We start from the raw sequence: 19,193 nt of genomic DNA on the forward strand, positions 1-19,193 counted from the left end.
TGAGGTTTCCAGATTCGGTGTTAATCTCTCTCTCTCTCTCTCTCTCTCTCTCTCTCTCACTCTAAAAGAGAAAACCACTCTAACATCCACACGCTCTCTCCATCCCTGAGCAATTAGCCCAGTTTGAGTTCACCCGCTGCCGTTGGGTTCCTCTGCGGTTCCTCAGCTCTCCAGCATCGTCTCAACAACAAAAACAACAACAGCAGCTTCATTAGTGGTCTTGTCTCCTCTGTGCTGGGTGGAGTGGTTGTGGATGTGAGGCTGAGCAGTGAGGAGGTGACTGAAATCAGGCCTTCATTCAGCTCACACTGCGTCCACACGCTCCGATCCTCCGTCTGATCCGACCCCACACTTTACCTCCTTTACCGACCCCCCACTAAAGAACCTGTTCCCCACCTTTCCCTTCTGTTCCCTCTGAGCTCCATTTACACCATTTAACACCAACCTCTCTTTATCCTCACAGTTCCACACACTGTTACTGCAACTTAAACACCTTCATATGCAAATCACCTCTGCTCTGATTGGCTGCCTTGTACTTGTACGGGGTTTGTTGTGTTTATGTGTAAGATTATAGGGTGTACAAACTTTAGAATGAAAGTGTGTATAAATGTGTTTAGGTTTAGGGTTGTGACATCACAAAAACATTCAACCAAAACAGCATTAGCTTCTGTGTGGACTGTATTGGGCTGTATTGGACTGTACTGGACTGTACTGGACTGTGTTGGGCTGTATGGACTGTATTGGGCTGTATTAACAGTATTGGGCTGTGTTGGGCTGTATTGGACTGTATGGACTGTATTGGATTGTAATGGGCTGTAATGGGCTATATTGGGCTGTATGGACTGTATTGGACTGTAATGGGCTGTAATGGGCTATATTGGGCTGTATGGACTGTATTGGACTGTAATGGGCTGTATTGGTCTGTAATGGGCTATATTGGACTGTATGGACTGTATTGGACTGTATGGACTGTATTGGGCTGTGATGGACTGTATTGGACTGTAATGGGCTGTATTGGACTGTGTTGGACTGTATTGGACTGTAATGGACTCTAATGGGCTGTACTGGACTGTAATGGGCTATATCGGACTGTATGGACTGTATTGGACTATAATGGGCTGTATTGGGCTGTATTGGGCTGTATTGGGCTGTGTTGGACTGTACTGGACTGTATTGGACTGTACTGGACTGTAATGGGCTATATTGGACTGTATTGGACTATAATGGGCTGTGTTGGACTATAATGGGCTGTATTGGGCTGTGTTGGACTGTATTGGGCTGTATTGGGCTGTGTTGGACTGTATTGGGCTGTATTGGGCTGTGTTGGACTGTGTTGGACTGTACTGGACTGTATTGGACTGTACTGGACTGTAATGGGCTATATTGGACTGTATTGGACTATAATGGGCTGTATTGGACTGTGTTGGACTGTACTGGACTGTATTGGACTGTACTGGACTGTAATGGGCTATATTGGACTGTACTGGACTATAATGGGCTGTATTGGACTGTATTGGACTGTTTTGTTTATCTCACTCTTTCATTTCAGTGGAGTGAGAAGTGAGGAGTGAGACGTAAGGAGTGAGTAGTGAGACACGAGGAGTGAGATGTGAGACGTCATGAGTGAGATGTGAGGAGTGTTCGGATGGTTTGGGCTCTTTAGTCTGCGCTGGCTGTGAATCAGAGCTGTATTGTTTGTAGCAGGGTGAGCGCTCAGCCTCAGGCTTTCACCACTGCACACTCCGCCTCAATAAGCCACTCTAATGATGAATGTGTTTAATAAATCTCTGTGTGTGTGTGTGTGTGTGAGTGTGTGTGTGGGGCTGAGGCAGCGTCCCTGCTGTACACTCGCAGGGTAATTACGCTCTTTCTCATCAGCTCTAATGCAGTGTGGGTCTGTCCTGGGGGGTGTTAGGGTGCGTGATGGGATGCCGTGGGCGGAGTGAGAGTGTGTTTCAGAGCTAATGTTCCTCCATCCTGCGCAGAGTGTGCTGGAGTGTGTTGTCTGGGAATGTCTGTCTCTGACATCAATTTTACTCCATTAGATGATAAAAATGATAACTGTTACACAACACTAATATTTAACCCCTTAAACCGCAACCTGTAATTAGTCTTAACCTATTATTAAATACCCAGCATGAATTATTCATATTATTTCTTGTCTTTTGTGAATTATTCATTATTTCCAAAGAATTATTCAGTATGGACTATTGTTTCATATCCAGAGTGAATTCAGTTTCTGCTACACAGTCCTATTACATGAGTTAATATCCAGTGTGAATTATTCAGTAACTACTACTGTATTAGTCAAATCAATACTCCTAATAATACATTTTTATTAGTAGTAGTAGTAGTGGTGATATAATTTATTATTATATTAGATTTAATTAAGTAGAAATATTAATAATAATAATAATAATAATAAACTACAAAGATAAATAGGTAATAAAGTTTTTAAGTTCCTCTATTAATGATTTTGGAGCGTTTCTCAGTTGAACACTGACGTTGGCCAGCAGATTCATTCTCCTGATTTTATGACCTTGATGGCCCAGAGACCTGCTGGTATTTATAACACACACACACACGGACACACGGACACACGGACACACACACACACAGGAAAATGTTGGCGGTAATTTTACACCATCTGATGATTCATGATAAACGTCACAGCGCTTCAGAGCTGACCTACTTTCACTGCTCCCACCCTGCACTGCCCTCTGATACGCTCCTAAACTGACCCCTCCACTGACCTCTTCTCTGATTAACCCCCTAAACTGACCCCTCCACTGACCTCTTCTCTGATTAACCCCCCAAACTGACCCCTCCACTGACCTCTTCTCTGATTAACCCGCCAAACTGACCCCACCACTGACCTCTTCTCTGATTAACCCCCCAAACTGACCCCTCCACTTACCTCAACTCTGATCAGCCCCCCAAACTGACCCCTCCACTTACCTCAACTCTGATCAGCCCCCCAAACTGACCCCTCCACTGACCTCTTCTCTGATTAACCCCTTAAACTGACCCCTCCACTGACCTCTACTCTTATTAACCCCTTAAACTGACCCCTCCACTGACCTCTACTCTTATTAACCCCTTAAACCGACCCCTCCACTGACCTCTACTCTGATTAACCCCCCAAACTGACCCCTCCACTTACCTCTACTCTTATTAACCCCCCAAAACTGACCCCTCCACTGACCTCTTCTCTGATTAACCCCCCAAACTGACCCCTCCACTGACCTCTACTCTGATTAACCCCCCAAACTGACCCCTCCACTGATCTCTTCTCTGATTAACCCCCCAAACTGACCCCTCCACTTACCTCAACTCTGATTAACCCCCAAACTGACCCCTCCACTGACCTCAACTCTGATTAACCCCTCAAACTGACCCCTCCACTTACCTCAACTGATTAACCCCTTAAACCGACCCCTCCACTGACCTCTACTCTGATTAACCCCCAAACTGACCCCTCCACTGACCTCTACTCTGATTGACCCCCCAAACTGACCCCTCCACTTACCTCAACTCTGATTAACCCCCAAACTGACCCCTCCACTTACCTCAACTCTGATTAACCCCCAAACTGACCCCTCCACTGACCTCAACTCTGATTAACCCCTCAAACTGACCCCTCCACTTACCTCAACTGATTAACCCCTTAAACCGACCCCTCCACTGACCTCTACTCTGATTAACCCCCCCAAACTGACCCCTCCACTGACCTCTACTCTGATTGACCCCCCAAACTGACCCCTCCACTGACCTCTACTCTGATTAACAGTTGGGGGGGTTAATTAGAGTAGAGGTAAGTGGAGGGGTCAGTTTGGGGGGCTTTATACCCCTCTAGCCCACGCCTGGCATTAGGCAGCATGGAGCCAATAGGTTCATGTTAATCTGCTCCAGAGAGTCCTATTCTATTGGCAGTTCTTCTCTACAAGCTGTGTGTGTATTAGTTATCTATCGTCACAGTCAGCTAAAAATCTTTATAACCTCCATAAAGTGAATCTGCAGCTGTTCTTTATCCTGTTTCAGAATTTCAGGATGAACGGACCAATAGAAACGCTCCAACATGACTAAATGCAGTCTTTTACACTGTAAAGTACATCTGTAAAGTTTTGGAGAACCTCTCTGATCAGTAGAGACAGATACAGAAGCAGGAGAAGCTCTTAATTCCCTTGATTTTAGAAGAAGCAGTGAATGAGCAGGTGTCCAAATACTTTTGTCCATAACGAGTATCTGCAGTAGAAAGGCCTCAGTCAGGAGCTCTGGAGTTTGCATGGTTTATTAGCTTCAGCACAGTAACAGCAGGTGTGTGTTACAGTACAGGAGTGTGTCTCTGTAGAGGATCAGCCATCAACCACACAGCACTGACTGTGTGTGTGTGTGTGTGTGTGTGTGTGTGTGTGTGTGTGTGTGTGGTTAGTTAGCTGTAAAAGGACTAAAGGACATCTTTAGCTACTGCTCATACACTGCCACATCAGCCACCTCGCTGATGGCACTCGGCCTCATCACACACACACACACACACACACACAGCGGGTGGAGGCGTGTGCTTTGTTGTTTCCCTGGACCAGTGTCTCTACCCACACAAAACGTGTGTGTGTGTGTGCGTGTGTGTGTGTGTGTGCATGTGTTTATCCCATGGCTCCTGGAGAAAAGCCCCTGATCCCATCAGCCAATCAGAGGACAGAGTGACTGCAGGTTTAATCCTGCAGCATCAGCAGAACGTCTTCATACACACACACAAACACACACACACACACACACAGATACAGAAAAAGAGAGAGATAATAAGAGATAGATATACAGACCGAATCAGAGCAGATGCACTACATCACCAAAAGTATGTGGACAGCATTATATGCAGGTGCCACCAGAGGGTGGCAGAGGTAACTCTGGGTTGCATAATGTGACGTATAGCACTTATGTTGTGTTATGTTCAGGGCGCCAATAGCAGGGTTAAACCAGAGGGGGCGCTGAGGAGGTGGAGCTGATCAGGATAATTAGTTTATTGATTAGGGACTCTGATTAGTGTGTTTCTGTTTTTTCCAGTCTAAAAACCACCCTGAAGAAGAAGCTCATGGGCGATACCGTGGACCTGTCCGGCATCGCCTTGTCCAGCAGGGACGTCCAGCGCGTCGTTTTTTACCTCCATGGCTACGGCTCGTCCGTGGCGGCAGTGGACCTGAGCTTCACGGAGCTGCAGGACGACGGCCTGCGGTTGCTGCTGCCCGCCCTCGGCCTGATGCCCAAACTCTCCACACTCGCCGCCAACGGCAACCGGCTGACCGCCGGTGTCCTGAAGGACCTGACTGAGGCGCTGAAGGACACAAAGAGGTTCCCCAACCTGGCCTGGATCGACCTGGGTAACAACGTGGACATCTTCACCCTCCCTCAGCCGCTGCTGGTGGCCCTGCGCCGCCGCTACGGCCTGAGGAGCAGCCTGCCCACCATCTACGAGTACAGAGAGACGCAGGACGGACCCTGTGGCCAGGAGGCGTCTACTGAAGAGGAGGAGGAGGAGGAGGAACTGGAGCCCTGGAACGGAGAGGGGAACAGCAGGAAGGTCACGCTGCACTTCACCGAAAGGTGATGAGGCCCAAGTTCTGCGTGGTTGTCCATGGGTAGCAGTTTAATCGTTCTGTGGGAAACGATTCAGGGCCGTCAGATCCAGCTTCTTCCCCCCTGAGCGACAAACTCTGGATCCCTGGAACGCAAAGGAGAACAGCAGGAACATCACACAGAACGTTGTGTCACGTTCTGTAGGTTCCCCTTGGGTCTTCCAGGGTTCTTTGAGGATCTCCAGAGTTCTCCTCACAATTCTCAAGCTTCTTCAGAGTTGTCAGTGGTTCCTCAGGGTTCTCCATGTTTCCCTGTTGGTTCTTTGTGCATCTTCTTGTGTTTTTTTTAAGATTCTCTGGAGTGAGTTTGGATCCTTCAGAATTCTGAGATTATCTGGAGTTTTTCAGGATACTCCAAAAAAAAGAGTCTTATGAGGAGGAGTTCTGCAGGCTTCCCTGGGGTTCTCAAGGTTGTCCATGTTCTTCAGGGTTCTTCTCAGCCGAGGCATCTGTTCCCTCTGCAGAGGACAGTGAAAGGACAGAGTGAGCGGATTTATACGGACCTATAACATCTTCACACAGTGCTGTGTGTGTGTGTGTGTGTGTGTGTGTGTGTATGTGTGTGTGTGTGTGTGTGTGTGTGTGATGTACACACAGTGTCATAATGAGCAGTTAGCCCATATGAACACTGTTTTGGGGCACGGTGGTTTGTTGTGCATCAAACATGCCCACGGTCAGTGGGTGATCACACACTGTGTGTGTTTGTGTGTGTGTGTGTGTGTGTGTGTGTGTGTGTGTGTGTGTGTGTGTGTGTGTCTGTCTGTGTGTGTGTGTGTCTGTGTGCGCATGCACACTGCCTCTGCTCGTTAGTGCAGACCCAACCCAGACGGCTATGAGACACAGTGGTACTGACCAATCAGATCAATGCTTTATTAAATCATCCTGTGTGTGTGTGTGTGTGTGTGTGTGTGTGTGTATGTTCAGAGGAATGAAAAACACACTCCTGCATGAACTGCATGAAGGATTTTGGTTGCTGTGTTTATGGTGGACTTTTAGGCCAGGCTTTATGTGAAGTGTCTGTAATAACTGTGTAATAACACGTTAACAACCTGAGTAATAACAGCTTAACTACTCACGATGTGCTCACTGTTAGGACTAGGCTGCCGGGGTACAGGCTGTGTAATTATATGTGTATTGACTGTAATAAGTGCATAACCATGGTTTATATCTCATGTTATACATGTGTAATAACATGAGTAATTACAGCTGTGACCGGTACACTAGTGTAATTACGCACACTGTATCACTGTAATGCATCTGTAGCAGTCACAAACCCACCAGTAGTTACAGTGTTATTACATGATTGTTAATGTGTAATTACACAGTTATTACACACCCAACAGGCGAAGGGGGGACAGTGATTTATTGGTCCAGATTCATAAAGCAGGAGATTCACGCCGCTTCCTTTATGAGCAAGGATTGTTGTTTACCGCTTGTTGTTTTCCTGCATGTTGTCGTTAGCAACACCACACCGTCACACAGAAACATCCCACATGGATGAACCTGGTGGTAAACATCTGTTTAAGAAACTGAACTGGCCAATCAGACTGCACACAGATACAGACTGAGGGGAGGCGGTTCTGCTGCTCGGCCAATCAGACTGCACACAGATACAGACTGAGGGGAGGCGGTTCTGCTGCTCGGCCAATCAGACTGCACACAGATACAGACTGAGGGGAGGCGGTTCTGCTGCTCGGCCAGTCAGACTGCACACAGATACAGACTGAGGGGAGGCGGTTCTGCTGCTCGGCCAATCAGACTGCACACAGATACAGACTGAGGGGAGGCGGTTCTGCTGCTCGGCCAATCAGACTGCACACAGATACAGACTGAGGGGAGGCGATTCTGCTGCTCGGCCAATCAGACTGCACACAGATACAGACTGAGGGGAGGCGGTTCTGCTGCTCGGCCAATCAGACTGCACACAGATACAGACTGAGGGGAGGCGGTTCTGCTGCTCGGCCAATCAGACTGCACACAGATACAGACTGAGGGGAGGCGGTTCTGCGGTTCTGTCAGGCTTTAATAGAAGAATTAACAGCAAACCTGCAGATCATCTAAAGATCTGGAACAGCTGGATGATCTGACCTTCAGTTTCAGTTACTGTATTTAAACTCCTCACTGCTTTTGTTTATTTACTAAATATTTTTTGTTTATTTTGTCTGTTTATTTGTTGTATTTTACCTTTCATTAATCTATGGTTCTGATTCTGTGTTTTGGCTACAAACAGGTGCTGAGTTGGTCATTAATATGCATGAGCTCATTAACATGTGGATTTTGATTGGCGGTTACTGAAGTCATGTGTAGAAATACTGGATTTGATCGCTGTAGAGTTTATGAACCTGGCCCAGAGTGACTCTTCAGCACTTCAGCGCTCAGATCTGCGGGTTTTGGTGTTTTTAGGAATATTTTGTTGGACGTTTCCTGTTTTGTACGACTTTACTAAGAATGTTGATGTAATAAAATGAGTTATTGATTATCATATTGGCTGTTATCGATGGAGTGTGTAGGATTGTTAAGGGGTGGAAAATTACTGGTATCTTTCCATGGGAACTTTAGTTTGGGAGCTGATATAAATATATGATTATATATTTATATTATTATATAAATAAATATTATATATATATTTGATATAAATATTTCAAAATGTAAATTAATAGAACATATTGGATAATTTAAAGGAACTATATGATACATATGATACATATCATCAATGTACTGTTTTTTTTGTCAACAGCAGACATGAAGAACAGTATAAAAGTGAAGTACTTTATACATGCTTAATTCTTTCATTGAACAAAAAAAAGTTCAATCAAAAAACAATCAAAAGAATGTTCTAATTGTCTTCAAAATGCTCAATAAATAATTAGGTATTAATTCTTGATGACAGAAACCTGTTGAGGCAAAATACATAGGTAGCTAGCCTATGCTAGCCATGGTAAGCTAACCTGCTGGCCTGCTAGCCCTGCTGAACTAGTCTGAAGTGAAATAGCTCATTAAGCTTTTCTGATTGAGCAGATAACGAGCGACTGTGAGATCACAGCTGGATTTAATCACTGCTTGATGTTTCAGTTTTTTTTTACTGTCAATAAAAATGTTATATTACCTCATAAATATATAAACACATATGACCTGACTTCAGGGAGTCCGTTGGTCCAGGTGTGCTATCAGCAGTGGTGAGTGTGAGATTTCTAGAACTCATCTGGACATGTGCTGTTCATGTGACGGAGGTATGGACAGTGGATGCAGGGGGCGTGGTCTCAGTAGACATGTGTCTGGGTTTTTGGAATCATATCTAATTATTTCAGCCAAGATCACGCTTCAGTAGATTTTCACCAACTATCCCAGGTCCCAGGTCACCTGTAGCTTCTAATATTCCCATTTTACTCTTATTTTTATTCTGGTTCTGGTTCTGGTTCTGTGACGGGGTGGTTTAATGCCTGTCTAAAGGCTATTTTAATATAGACAGAGTCCTTTAACACTGTCTGTGTACTGTTATGTTCCTGTGTGTGTGTGAGTGTGTGTGTGAGTGTGTGTGTGAGTGTGTGTGTGTGTGAGAGAGTGTGTGTGTGTATGTGTGTGTGTGTGAGTTTGTGTGTGTGTGTGTGAGTGTGTGTGTGTGAGAGAGTGTGTGTGTGTGTATGTGTGTGTGTGTGAGTTTGTGTGTGTGTGTGTGTGTGTGTGAGTGTGTGTGTGACGGGGTTTTACAGTACACTGCTGAGAGTGTTTGTTTGTAAACAGGCGTTTTCATTAATGAGGTTCTGAGACGCTCCTGCATTAAAGAACTGAGTCTTTGAAGAGATCAAACAGAGAGAGATGCTGATGAAAAGAGAATAGTGTGTGTGTGTGTGTGTGTGTGTGTGTGTGTGTGTGTTCAGGGCCAGACAAACTACTGAAAATTCATGCTGTACTCAGACCAGTACTGCTGTAGTCTGTAGACTGAAAGGGTGTCTTGGGCTCCCCCTACAGTATGATTCACCTTTACTCCACTGCAGTAAATACAAATCTGGCTTCGAGCGCCCCCTCATGGACAGCTGTACACGTGCATTTCTGGACAGTGTGAGAGCTGCAGAAGCTTGATCATGATCATGAACATGATGCTGAAGCTGCTGAGTTAAGGTCAGGTGCTGCAGATCTGGAGGAGAGCAAATATTAATGAACACTTCTTCTAATGAATACATCATATATATCATATAGACAAAAGTATTGGGACCACTGCAGGCCAGTGGTGGCTCAGCGGTTAGAGCTCCAGGCTGTTGATAACAGGGTTGTGGGTTCGATACCCGGACTCTGCAAGCTGCCACTGCTGGGCCCTTGAGCAAGACCCTTCACCCTCTCTGCTCCTCGGGCGCTGCAGCACATGTGCTCACTGTCCACTGTGTGTGTGTGTGTGTGTGTGTGTGTGTGTGTGTGTGTGTGTGTGTGTGTGTGTGTGTGTGTGTAAAGTGAGTAGCAGGGGAGATTTAGCTCTGACAGCCCTGCTACTCACTGCATGTTCACACAGACCGAGGAAAGCCATCCATCTCCCATTATTCCCCTCCTGCTGCACTCAGTGGTGTGTGTGTGTGAGAGAGAGAGAGAGAGAGAGAGAGAGTGTGTATGTGCATGTACACCAATTCACCACTCACTGGCCACTTTATTCTAACAGGGTTCTAACAGCTATGGGTTCTAACAGTTATGGGTTCTATGAGCTATGGGTTCTAACAGCTATGGGTTCTATGAGCTATGGGTTCTAACAGTTATGGGTTCTATGAGCTATGGGTTCTATGAGTTATGGGTTCTAACAGTTATGGGTTCTATGCGCTATGGGTTCTAACAGCTATGGGTTCTATGAGCTATGGGTTCTAATAGTTATGGGTTCTATAAGCTATGTGTTCTAACAGTTATGGGTTATATAAGCTATGGGTTCTAACAGTTATGGGTTATATGAGCTATGGGTTCTAACAGTTATGGGTTCTATGAGCTATGGGTTCTAACAGCTATGGGTTCTATGAGCTATGGGTTCTATAAGCTACACTCTTCTCCACAGTCAGTCACTCACTGCTTCTTAGTTCACTGTATATCATAGACAACACTGCCCCCCGGTGGACGGTCTCTAACACACCGGGGAAGGCTCAGCAGCAGTAGTCACTGCAGAGGTCAGCGGTCATGACGTCACTAGGGTCCATTTTTAGCAGCTGACCACACAGTACACTAAAGAGTGTAAATATTAGAGGACTGTACAGCGCTAAAGTTCTCATGTAGTGTTTGTAGCTGAAGCTGCGGGCGCGCGCTGGGTGAACAGGGTCACCTGAATAAAGGTTTTAATTAAACTGTTTTAATGAAAGGGAGACTGTGATGGGTCACTCTGGTCACCGGGCGGCGCTGCGGTGCACAACCCGCACACACGCAGCCAGCAGCGAGGAAGAAGCGCCTCAGACCGGAAGTGGCGCCGCCAGGGCTCCGTTTGTTTGTGTTTTGTTTCCTGAATCAAAATAAACCAGGAGAACCGCAGGAGAACCGCAGGAGAACCGCAGGAGAACCGCAGGAGAACCGCAGGAGAACCGCAGGAGAACCGCAGGAGAACCGCAGGAGAACCGCAGGAGAACCGCAGGAGAACCGCAGGAGAACCGGCTGCTGGAGAGCCGAACCGAGTCCGGGTTTGGGTCGAGCTCCGCTCTCAGGGGCGGGAGAAGTTTGGTATCGCGGGTCTGAGGCGAGTTCAGCGGAACCGCAGCTTCACCCGAGTCCCTCCATCAGTCCAGCGAGGCGGAGAAGGATGGAGCCCGGAGCTTCAGCTGCGCTCAGTTTACCTGCGAGCCAGGAGCGCAGCCCCCCCGAGAACCCCCGCAATGTCCTGCAGGAGGAGCAGTACATCCAGGTAACCCCCAATACGCCCAGGTAACCCCTCATACGCCCGGGTAACACCCAATACATCCAGGTAACCCCTCATACATCCGGGTAACCCCCGATACACCCAGGTAACCCCCGATACGCCCGGGTAACCCCTCATACGCCCGGGTAACCCCCCATACGCCCGGGTAACCCCCCATACGCCCGGGTAACCCCCCCATACGCCCGGGTAACCCCTCATACGCCCGGGTAACCCCCCATACGCCCGGGTAACCCCCCATACGCCCGGGTAACCCCCCATACGCCCGGGTAACCCCTCATACGCCCGGGTAACCCCCGGGTAACCCCCTAAACGCCCGGGTAACCCCTCAAACGCCCGGGTAACCCCTCATACGCCCGGGTAACCCCTCATACGCCCGGGTAACCCCTCATACGCCCGGGTAACCCCCGATACAGTACAACACAGGTGACACAGTGGTCCAGCGCAGTACTTACAGGTGTGAATCAGTACATACTGGAAATCCGCAGTTCTGAAAGACTGAGCGTTCCCTCCCAAATCGCTGTGCTGCCGAACTCTCAGACGGATCCTCTGCTCTGTTTTGATCAGAACCTGGAGAAGATCATCCAGAGGGATTTTTTCCCGGACGTGTCGAAGCTGCAGGCGCAGAAGGACTATTTGGAGGCGGAGGAGAACGGAGACCTGGAGAGGATGCGCGAGATCGCCATCAAATACGGCTCCGCCATGGCCAAATACACACCGCGCACCTACGTACCCTGTGAGTGCTACCCTCGCACACCGCAGTCTGGACGCTCACACTGAATCCTGACTCCGTCGACCGGTGGCTTCATGCTCACAGGTGGCCGCTGGCTTCTGTCCGTTGTTAACGAAGGTTTTCTGTTTTAGATGTAACTCCGTCTACGTTTGAGACGCCTGATGGCCGCGCCACGTCTCCATCCACCTCACACACCAAACCCAGAACCTCAGAGGACGGTACGTCGTCAATAATCAATAATCATCTCCTACATATGTCTATATGTCTTTATGTGTACGATCAATAGAACATAAACAATACAAACGACTTTACTGGTCTGATACAGAACACTCCTGTATTCACTGCAGTGTGTAATAATTATGGGATGTTTCGTTTTAAATAATTTTATTATGGTGGATAAAATAATTAATCCATTATTTTTAGAAAACAGAATAAGTTACTGTACAGAAAACAGCTCAGGTATAAAACACAGGACAGATTATACAGGGACAAACTGCTGTCAACACAAACAGCCCCTGGTTTACTTTATTATTGTTACAAAATAAAATACTGTATTCTCAGAATGTAAAGTTCAGTAATTATATATATATATATATATATCTGTATAACTTATATAACGTATACCCTGGTTTCTGATTGTTTTCTAATGTCTCTCAGTTTACCTGGCCTGCAGTGGGAGAGCACTGTGAGCTGAGCTCAGGCTTGGCGATGCTCCTGTGTTGATTTGTGGTGCGAGCTCTGTTTCGCTGCTCGTTTCAGGGAGCAGAGATGGAGCGAAAGAAGAGGAGAAGGAGCTTCCCTCGCTGGACCGGTTTCTGGCGAAGAACACGAGTGAAGACAACGCGTCCTTTGAGCAGATCATGGCTCTGGCGAAGGATAAGGAGAAGCTGAAGAACTCGTGGCTGTACGAGGCCGAGGAGGAGTTTAAGAAGGTTAGCAGTTCTGAATCCTCACATCTTCAAACTGGAACTTCACTGGAGGAGGAGTGGGGTGTGTCGGTGTTGGAGCGTTTCTATTGGTCTGTTCATCGCGAAATTCTGGTACAGAATAAAGAACAGCTGCAGATTCTCTTATGGAGAAAACACAATATATAAGTTTGCAGGACAGTGCAGATATAAGAGCTATGATGCTGATGATAATTCTGTAATGAATACATTATTATATTTACTTATCTTTTTTTATTTTGACATAGTTTTGTTGTTGGATAAAAATATTTGTGTTAAATATAACTTTAACCTGACCAAAACAACTTTAATAAAATAATACACTATACAATATAATAAAGTTTTAAGTAATTAGTGAAAGATCTTGTTGATGAAACACAAACAGGCTGTATTTACACCACTGTCACAGGCAGACATCACATTTCCCACTTTTCTCCATAAGGAGAATCTGCAGCTGTTCTCTGTCCTGTATCAGAATTTCTGTACCGGATAAATGGACCAATAGAAGTTCTCCAACATGAATAAATTAAGTCTTTTACATTGACGTCCATTGAAAGTTCAGAAGGTTATACGAGGGATAAGGTGCAGCACTAGAATAAACGGCCGTTGCCTCCCTGAGAAACACCAACGCACAGGGCAGAGAAGCTCAGAGACCTCGGGTTCGAGTCAGACTGAATTCTGAAGCCCTTATCCTGCAGCTTCTTCCTCAGATTCTCACAACTGGATTGGGAATAAAACAGCCAATACCCGGTCCATTAAAATCCGTCTGGATCGGGACGTTCCTCAATGTTTTGGTTTCTGCGTTTTGGTGGCTGATTCCTCAGCTGGACTGATGTTCTCCTCCTTGAGTAAAATCTTCCATGCCTCTCTTGTTCTCTTTAAGCGCCATGAGGAGAACCTGGCTCTGCCGTCGACGGAGAAGCAGGCACTGGAGTGTACAAAGGCCGGTGTTGAGACGTGGGAGTATAAGGCCAGAAATGCCCTGATGTACTATCCTGAGGGTGAGTCTTCATGACGTAATCAGGCTGTTCTTATAATAATCAGGGCTGAGGACGTTAGCGCGTGTGCCATTGGGCCGCCTTCGTCTAGAACCTTGTGTCGAGATCAGAACTGCTCGATGAGCTCAGCCGGTTCTGGCTTCAGTCTGGGCAGCTCTAGTCAAAGCTACGGTTTTAAAAAGTCCGGCTCGGGTGCAAAAAAGGTTTCCAGAGAATGAGAACCTGAAATTAGCTCCAAACAGAGAGGTTTCCCAGTGGAGAGCACTTCGCTCGCTCTGTAGTAAAGCCAGACTGATGGATAGACTGCTGCCTTCAGATCTCCACTGAGTACTAAGAGAAAAGGTTGTGGCTCGAATCTCTCTTGATGATGTGATATTGTGCATCACAGCCGTGACTCTCATGCTCTCTCCTCTGAAGGTGTGAAGGACGACACGCTGTTTAAGAAGCCGCGGGAGGTTCTGTATAAGAACACCAGGTTTGACGTGGACCCGTTCTGTAAAGCCCTGAATAAGTCCCAAATCCAGCAGGCTGCTGCTCTAAACGCACAGGTAACTCCGCCCTCATCACACACCTGAGCACAGGTACTGACCTTCATCTCAGAACCAGAATGACTTTGACAAGAGTCAGAACTGGGGGTCACAGCATCTCTCAAACAGCTCCCAGACGGGTTGTGGGGGTAATCTTGGCAGAACCGATGGATGTTCTTCTGCTCACGAGGACAGAAACGTTTAACGATGGTTACAGGAGAAATGTCGCAGCACACAGTACAGCGCCCCCTTCTGCATATGGGGCTGCAGGGCTTACAGGCCAGTAAGAGTGCCGATGCTGACCCCTTTCCACCGTCTCCTACACTGGACACGCAAGCTACTGGACTGGACTTCAGCGCGACGGAAGAATGCGAACGTTAGCAGCAGATCCTGTAAGTCCTGTAAATTGTGAGATGGAGCCTCCATGATCCTGTCGCAGCACTTTTGGTAGGTGCTGACCACTGCATCTGCACCTGCACCGGGAACACCCCACAAGACCTGCCTGATGTTTGGGAGATGTTCTGATAGGGCTGGGCGATGTGGTAAAAATACTATATCATGATATTCGAATATGTTTATTAAGCACCAACAGCGTCCTCAAAGTATTGGGTTACAATAACATTCATCACAATACGATAAAATAATGTTATTGCCCAGCTCTATGTTCTGACCCAGTCGTCTAGAACGTCACAGTTTGGTTCTTGTCAAAGTGTCTCAGGTTCTCTGCTGTTCTTCCTGCTCTGCACTCTGAAGTCATTTCCGGAGTTTGACGCTGTTTGTGTTTGTGTTCAGTTTAAACTGGGGAAAGTTGGGCCGGACGGTAAAGAGCTGCTCCCCCACGAGTCTCCCAAAGTGAACGGCTATGGGTTCGAAGGAACGCCCTCACCTGCACCAGGTCAGTACACACACACACACACACACACACACACAGACACACTCTAAAGGGTTCTGTTTAAGGCTACATCAAAGTGTAGATCTGTATTTACATCACTGTAACGTTGTCAGAAGGTTCAGGCTGGTATTTTGTGTGTTTTTTTTTTTGTTTTTTTTTACTGACTGTGTTGTCGTGGTGATGCAGGCGTGTCCGAGTCTCCACTGATGACATGGGGCGAGATTGAGTCCACTCCATTCCGGCTGGACGGGTCAGACACACCAATCATAGAGAGGAGCCACGGCCCGTCATTCAAGGTCATTCACCTCCACCCAACACACACACAGACACACACACAGACAGGCAGACCCCCAAACTGATAATACTGATTAGGGTTCTGTAGTAAAGACAGTGATTGTATATTGGAAGTCTTTTGTAGGAGGTTTAAAATTTTTAAAAGGTTCTGTAAGAACCATTTCTGGTACTATAGAGAACTCTTTATCATGGTTTCTCTTCACCACCCTGAGCTTTCTAGTGTTAAGACCATCTTGGGGTGTTCCATGTGATGCTCTCTCCCACTGAGGAATCTTCTTTGTGATGAGATGCTTCTGGAAATTGAGTGTGTGTCTGCGTGTGTGTCTGCGTGTGTGTCTGCGTGTGTGTCTGCGTGTGTGTCTGCGTGTGTGTCTGCGTGTCTGCGTGTCTGTGTCTGTGTCTGTGTCTGTGTGTGTGTCTGCGTGTGTGTCTGTGTGTGTGTCTGCGTGTCTGTGTAGATTCCCGAGCCCGGCAGGAGAGAGCGGCTGGGGCTGAAAATGGCAAACGAAGTTGCAGCCAAGAACCGGGCGAAGAAACAGGAAGCCCTGCGCAAAGTGACAGAAAATCTGGCCAGGTAAAGCTCAGGTGTTGCACTGATGTAGTAGATCTGCATCCTGGTCCTGTAGTAGTCCTGCCCCGTCCCCCCTTCTCTAAAGCCCAGGAGACGGTTTCATGTAGAACCACTCTGTGTGTTTTTCCTTCGGGTGGTATTGATGATATTGATGATGTGACTGTTTTGCAGTCTGACGCCCAAGGGCCTGAGTCCGGCTGCGTTGTCACCTGCTCTCCAGCGCCTGGTCAACAGATCATCCAGTAAATACACAGACAAAGCGCTGCGGGCCAGTTACACCCCATCACCCTCACACCGCAGCCTGGGCGCCAAGACTCCACACGGTGGCATCGCCACGCCCTCCGGAACGCCGACACCCAGCAAAACCAAAACACCGGTTGCACACGACCCGGCATCCATCACCGACGACCTGCTGCAGCTGCCCAAGAGGAGGAAAGCATCCGATTTCTTCTGAGCAGAATGGGCAAAACTAACGGGACAGAACTCGGTCGGGTCGGGGGACGATCAACACTGCTATGAGCCGGAGCCCAAGAGCTTGACCGCTTAGAGAAGAAAGAAAAGCACATCTTCATAAATACATCACAAAAATAATCTGAGGTCTTCTGCACGATTCTGATTAGGAGGCTGTTTAAGAACATCTGATCTTTTCCAGACTGTTTTACGTTCATCTTGTTTCTTCTTGATCATTTTGTGATTTTAATGTTGCTGTTTCCTGAAACAAGTGACCATAGCTCACATACCAGACCATTACATTGGATCAAATATTTCTACAAATAAGCTTAATAATATTCTTATAACTGAGTGAGAAATGAGACCCTGGAGCAGGAAGCAACAGCGAGAAAGTCTCTGGATTTAAAGCTGTTTGAGTTGGACCTGGAATTAATGTGTAAACTGCTGTACAGTGAATATCTTCTTTTTCTTCTGGAGCAAAAACAGAAAGATCAGGCTGACCGTTGCTGCTGTTTATTTAATTATTTGCTGCAGAATTAATAAACAGCCTAATTAAATAGGTTGTTCTCCACCTGGTCCTTCATCTATGTAGTGTCGAGTTACAACACCCTAACATCCTAATAGTTCTTCCAGAAGAGCTTCACTGTTTACTCAAGAATAACATCAACTAGTTTAAATAGACTAAAATTCTAAGATACACACGTGGACAAAATTTTTGGTACCCCTCAGTTAATGAAAGAAAAACCCCACAATGGTCACAGAAATGACCTGAATCTGACAAAAGTAATAATAAATAAAAATTCTATGAAAATGAAAATCCAACATTGATTTTGAACCAAAAATGATGGAACCCCTGAAAATAATGTGACCAAAGGGACATGTTAAATCAAGGTGTGTCCACTAATTAGCATCACAGGTGTCTATAATCTATAATCAGTCAGTGGGCCTATATATAGGGCTACAGGGAGTCACTGTGCTGTTTGGTGACATGGTGTGTACCACCCTCAACATGGACCAGAGGAAGAGAAGGAAAGAGTCTCCAGAGATCAGAAAGAAAATTATAGACAAGCATGTTAAAGATAAAGGTTATAAGACCATCTCCAAGCAGCTTGATGTTCCTGTGACTACAGCTGCACATATTACTCAGACATTTAAGACCTATGGGACTGTAGTCAACCTCCCTGGACGTGGCTGCAGGAGGAAAATTGATGACAAATCAAAGAGACGGATAATACGAATGGTAACAAAAGAGCCCAGAAAAACTTCTAAAGAGATTAAAGGTGAACTTCAAGCTCAAGGAACATCAGTGTCAGATCGCACCATCCGTCGTTTGAGCCAAGGGTGTCTTGAATCTGTGCAGGGTACAAGGAAATCTCAAGACTATCAAGTGATTCTAGAGAGAAATGTGCTGTCCAGTTTCAGAAAGCTTGGTCAGGTCATGGGTCTTACAGCAGGATAATGACCCAAAACACAGCTAAAAACACCCAAGAATGGCTAAAATTTGACTATTCTGAAGTGGTCTTCTATGAGCCCTGACCTAAATCCTATTGAGCGTCTTTGGAAGGAGCTGAAACATGCCGTCTGGAAAAGGCACCCTTCAAACCTGAGATAAGTGGAGCAGTTTGCTCATGAGGAGTGGGCCAAAATACCTGCTGAGAGGTGCAGAAGTCTCACTGACAGTTACAGGAATCGATTGATTGCAGTGATTGCCTCAAAAGGTATTTTAATATAAAATATGAAGTTAAGGGTGCCATCATTTCTGTCTGTGTTTCATGAGTTTATTTTTTTAAATAATTCTGTTGAAGCAATGGTTGAAAAGCAATGTCTGACTGCCGTTGGTTAATTTTCATATATTTTTTTTATTATTACTTTTGTCAGATTCAAGTTAATTCTGTGACCATTGTGGGTTTTTCTTTATTAACTGAGGGGTACCAACAATTTTGTATTATCTTAGACTCTACTAAACACAAGTCAATATGCAGACCATAATACTCTACTCTTTACCCAAGTCCTCTCAGAAGAGGAGGGTCTTCAGTCTGGGTTTGAGAACAGTGAGCGTTCGGACACCCAGGGGAAGCACCACTTCGGTGCAGGACAGTAAAAAGTCTGGACGCTCGTCTTCCATGGATCTTAAAGGATGGCGGGTCGAGCCGAGCCGTACTTGAAGTTGGAAGGGCTCTTGGTGCAGATCGGATTTTGACCATCGCCATCAAGTACGGAGGGGCTGGCTGGTCCAGTCTTGGCTTTGTAGACCAGAGTCAGGGGTCTGAATCTGATGAGGG

The 19,193-nt window shown here is 46.5% G+C and overlaps 2 protein-coding genes across 2 annotated transcripts in view; both read left to right on the forward strand.

The window, feature by feature from the left end:
- The window catches only part of lrrc75bb (leucine rich repeat containing 75Bb), a 23,834-nt gene extending 18,100 nt beyond the window's left edge, over window positions 1–5,734 (forward strand). Inside the window, 1 exon segment of the mRNA XM_072658450.1 lies at window positions 5,062–5,734. Coding sequence (XP_072514551.1) covers window positions 5,062–5,602 — 541 coding nt within the window. The 3' untranslated portion in view covers window positions 5,603–5,734.
- A 5,304-nt stretch (window positions 5,735–11,038) lies between these two features.
- On the forward strand, window positions 11,039–17,468 carry ess2 (ess-2 splicing factor homolog). Its single transcript, XM_072658456.1, has 10 exons — window positions 11,039–11,490; window positions 12,070–12,238; window positions 12,367–12,453; window positions 12,995–13,167; window positions 14,063–14,180; window positions 14,595–14,725; window positions 15,497–15,599; window positions 15,783–15,892; window positions 16,349–16,464; window positions 16,633–17,468. The coding sequence occupies exons 1-10, from the start codon at window positions 11,389–11,391 to the stop codon at window positions 16,913–16,915; spliced, it is 1,392 nt and encodes a 463-aa protein (XP_072514557.1). The 5' UTR covers window positions 11,039–11,388; the 3' UTR covers window positions 16,916–17,468.
- Window positions 17,469–19,193: the final 1,725 nt, after the last annotated feature.

The sequence above is a fragment of the Salminus brasiliensis genome, chromosome 16 (genome assembly GCF_030463535.1).
Source record: "Salminus brasiliensis chromosome 16, fSalBra1.hap2, whole genome shotgun sequence".
Taxonomy (NCBI): Eukaryota; Metazoa; Chordata; class Actinopteri; order Characiformes; family Bryconidae; genus Salminus; species Salminus brasiliensis.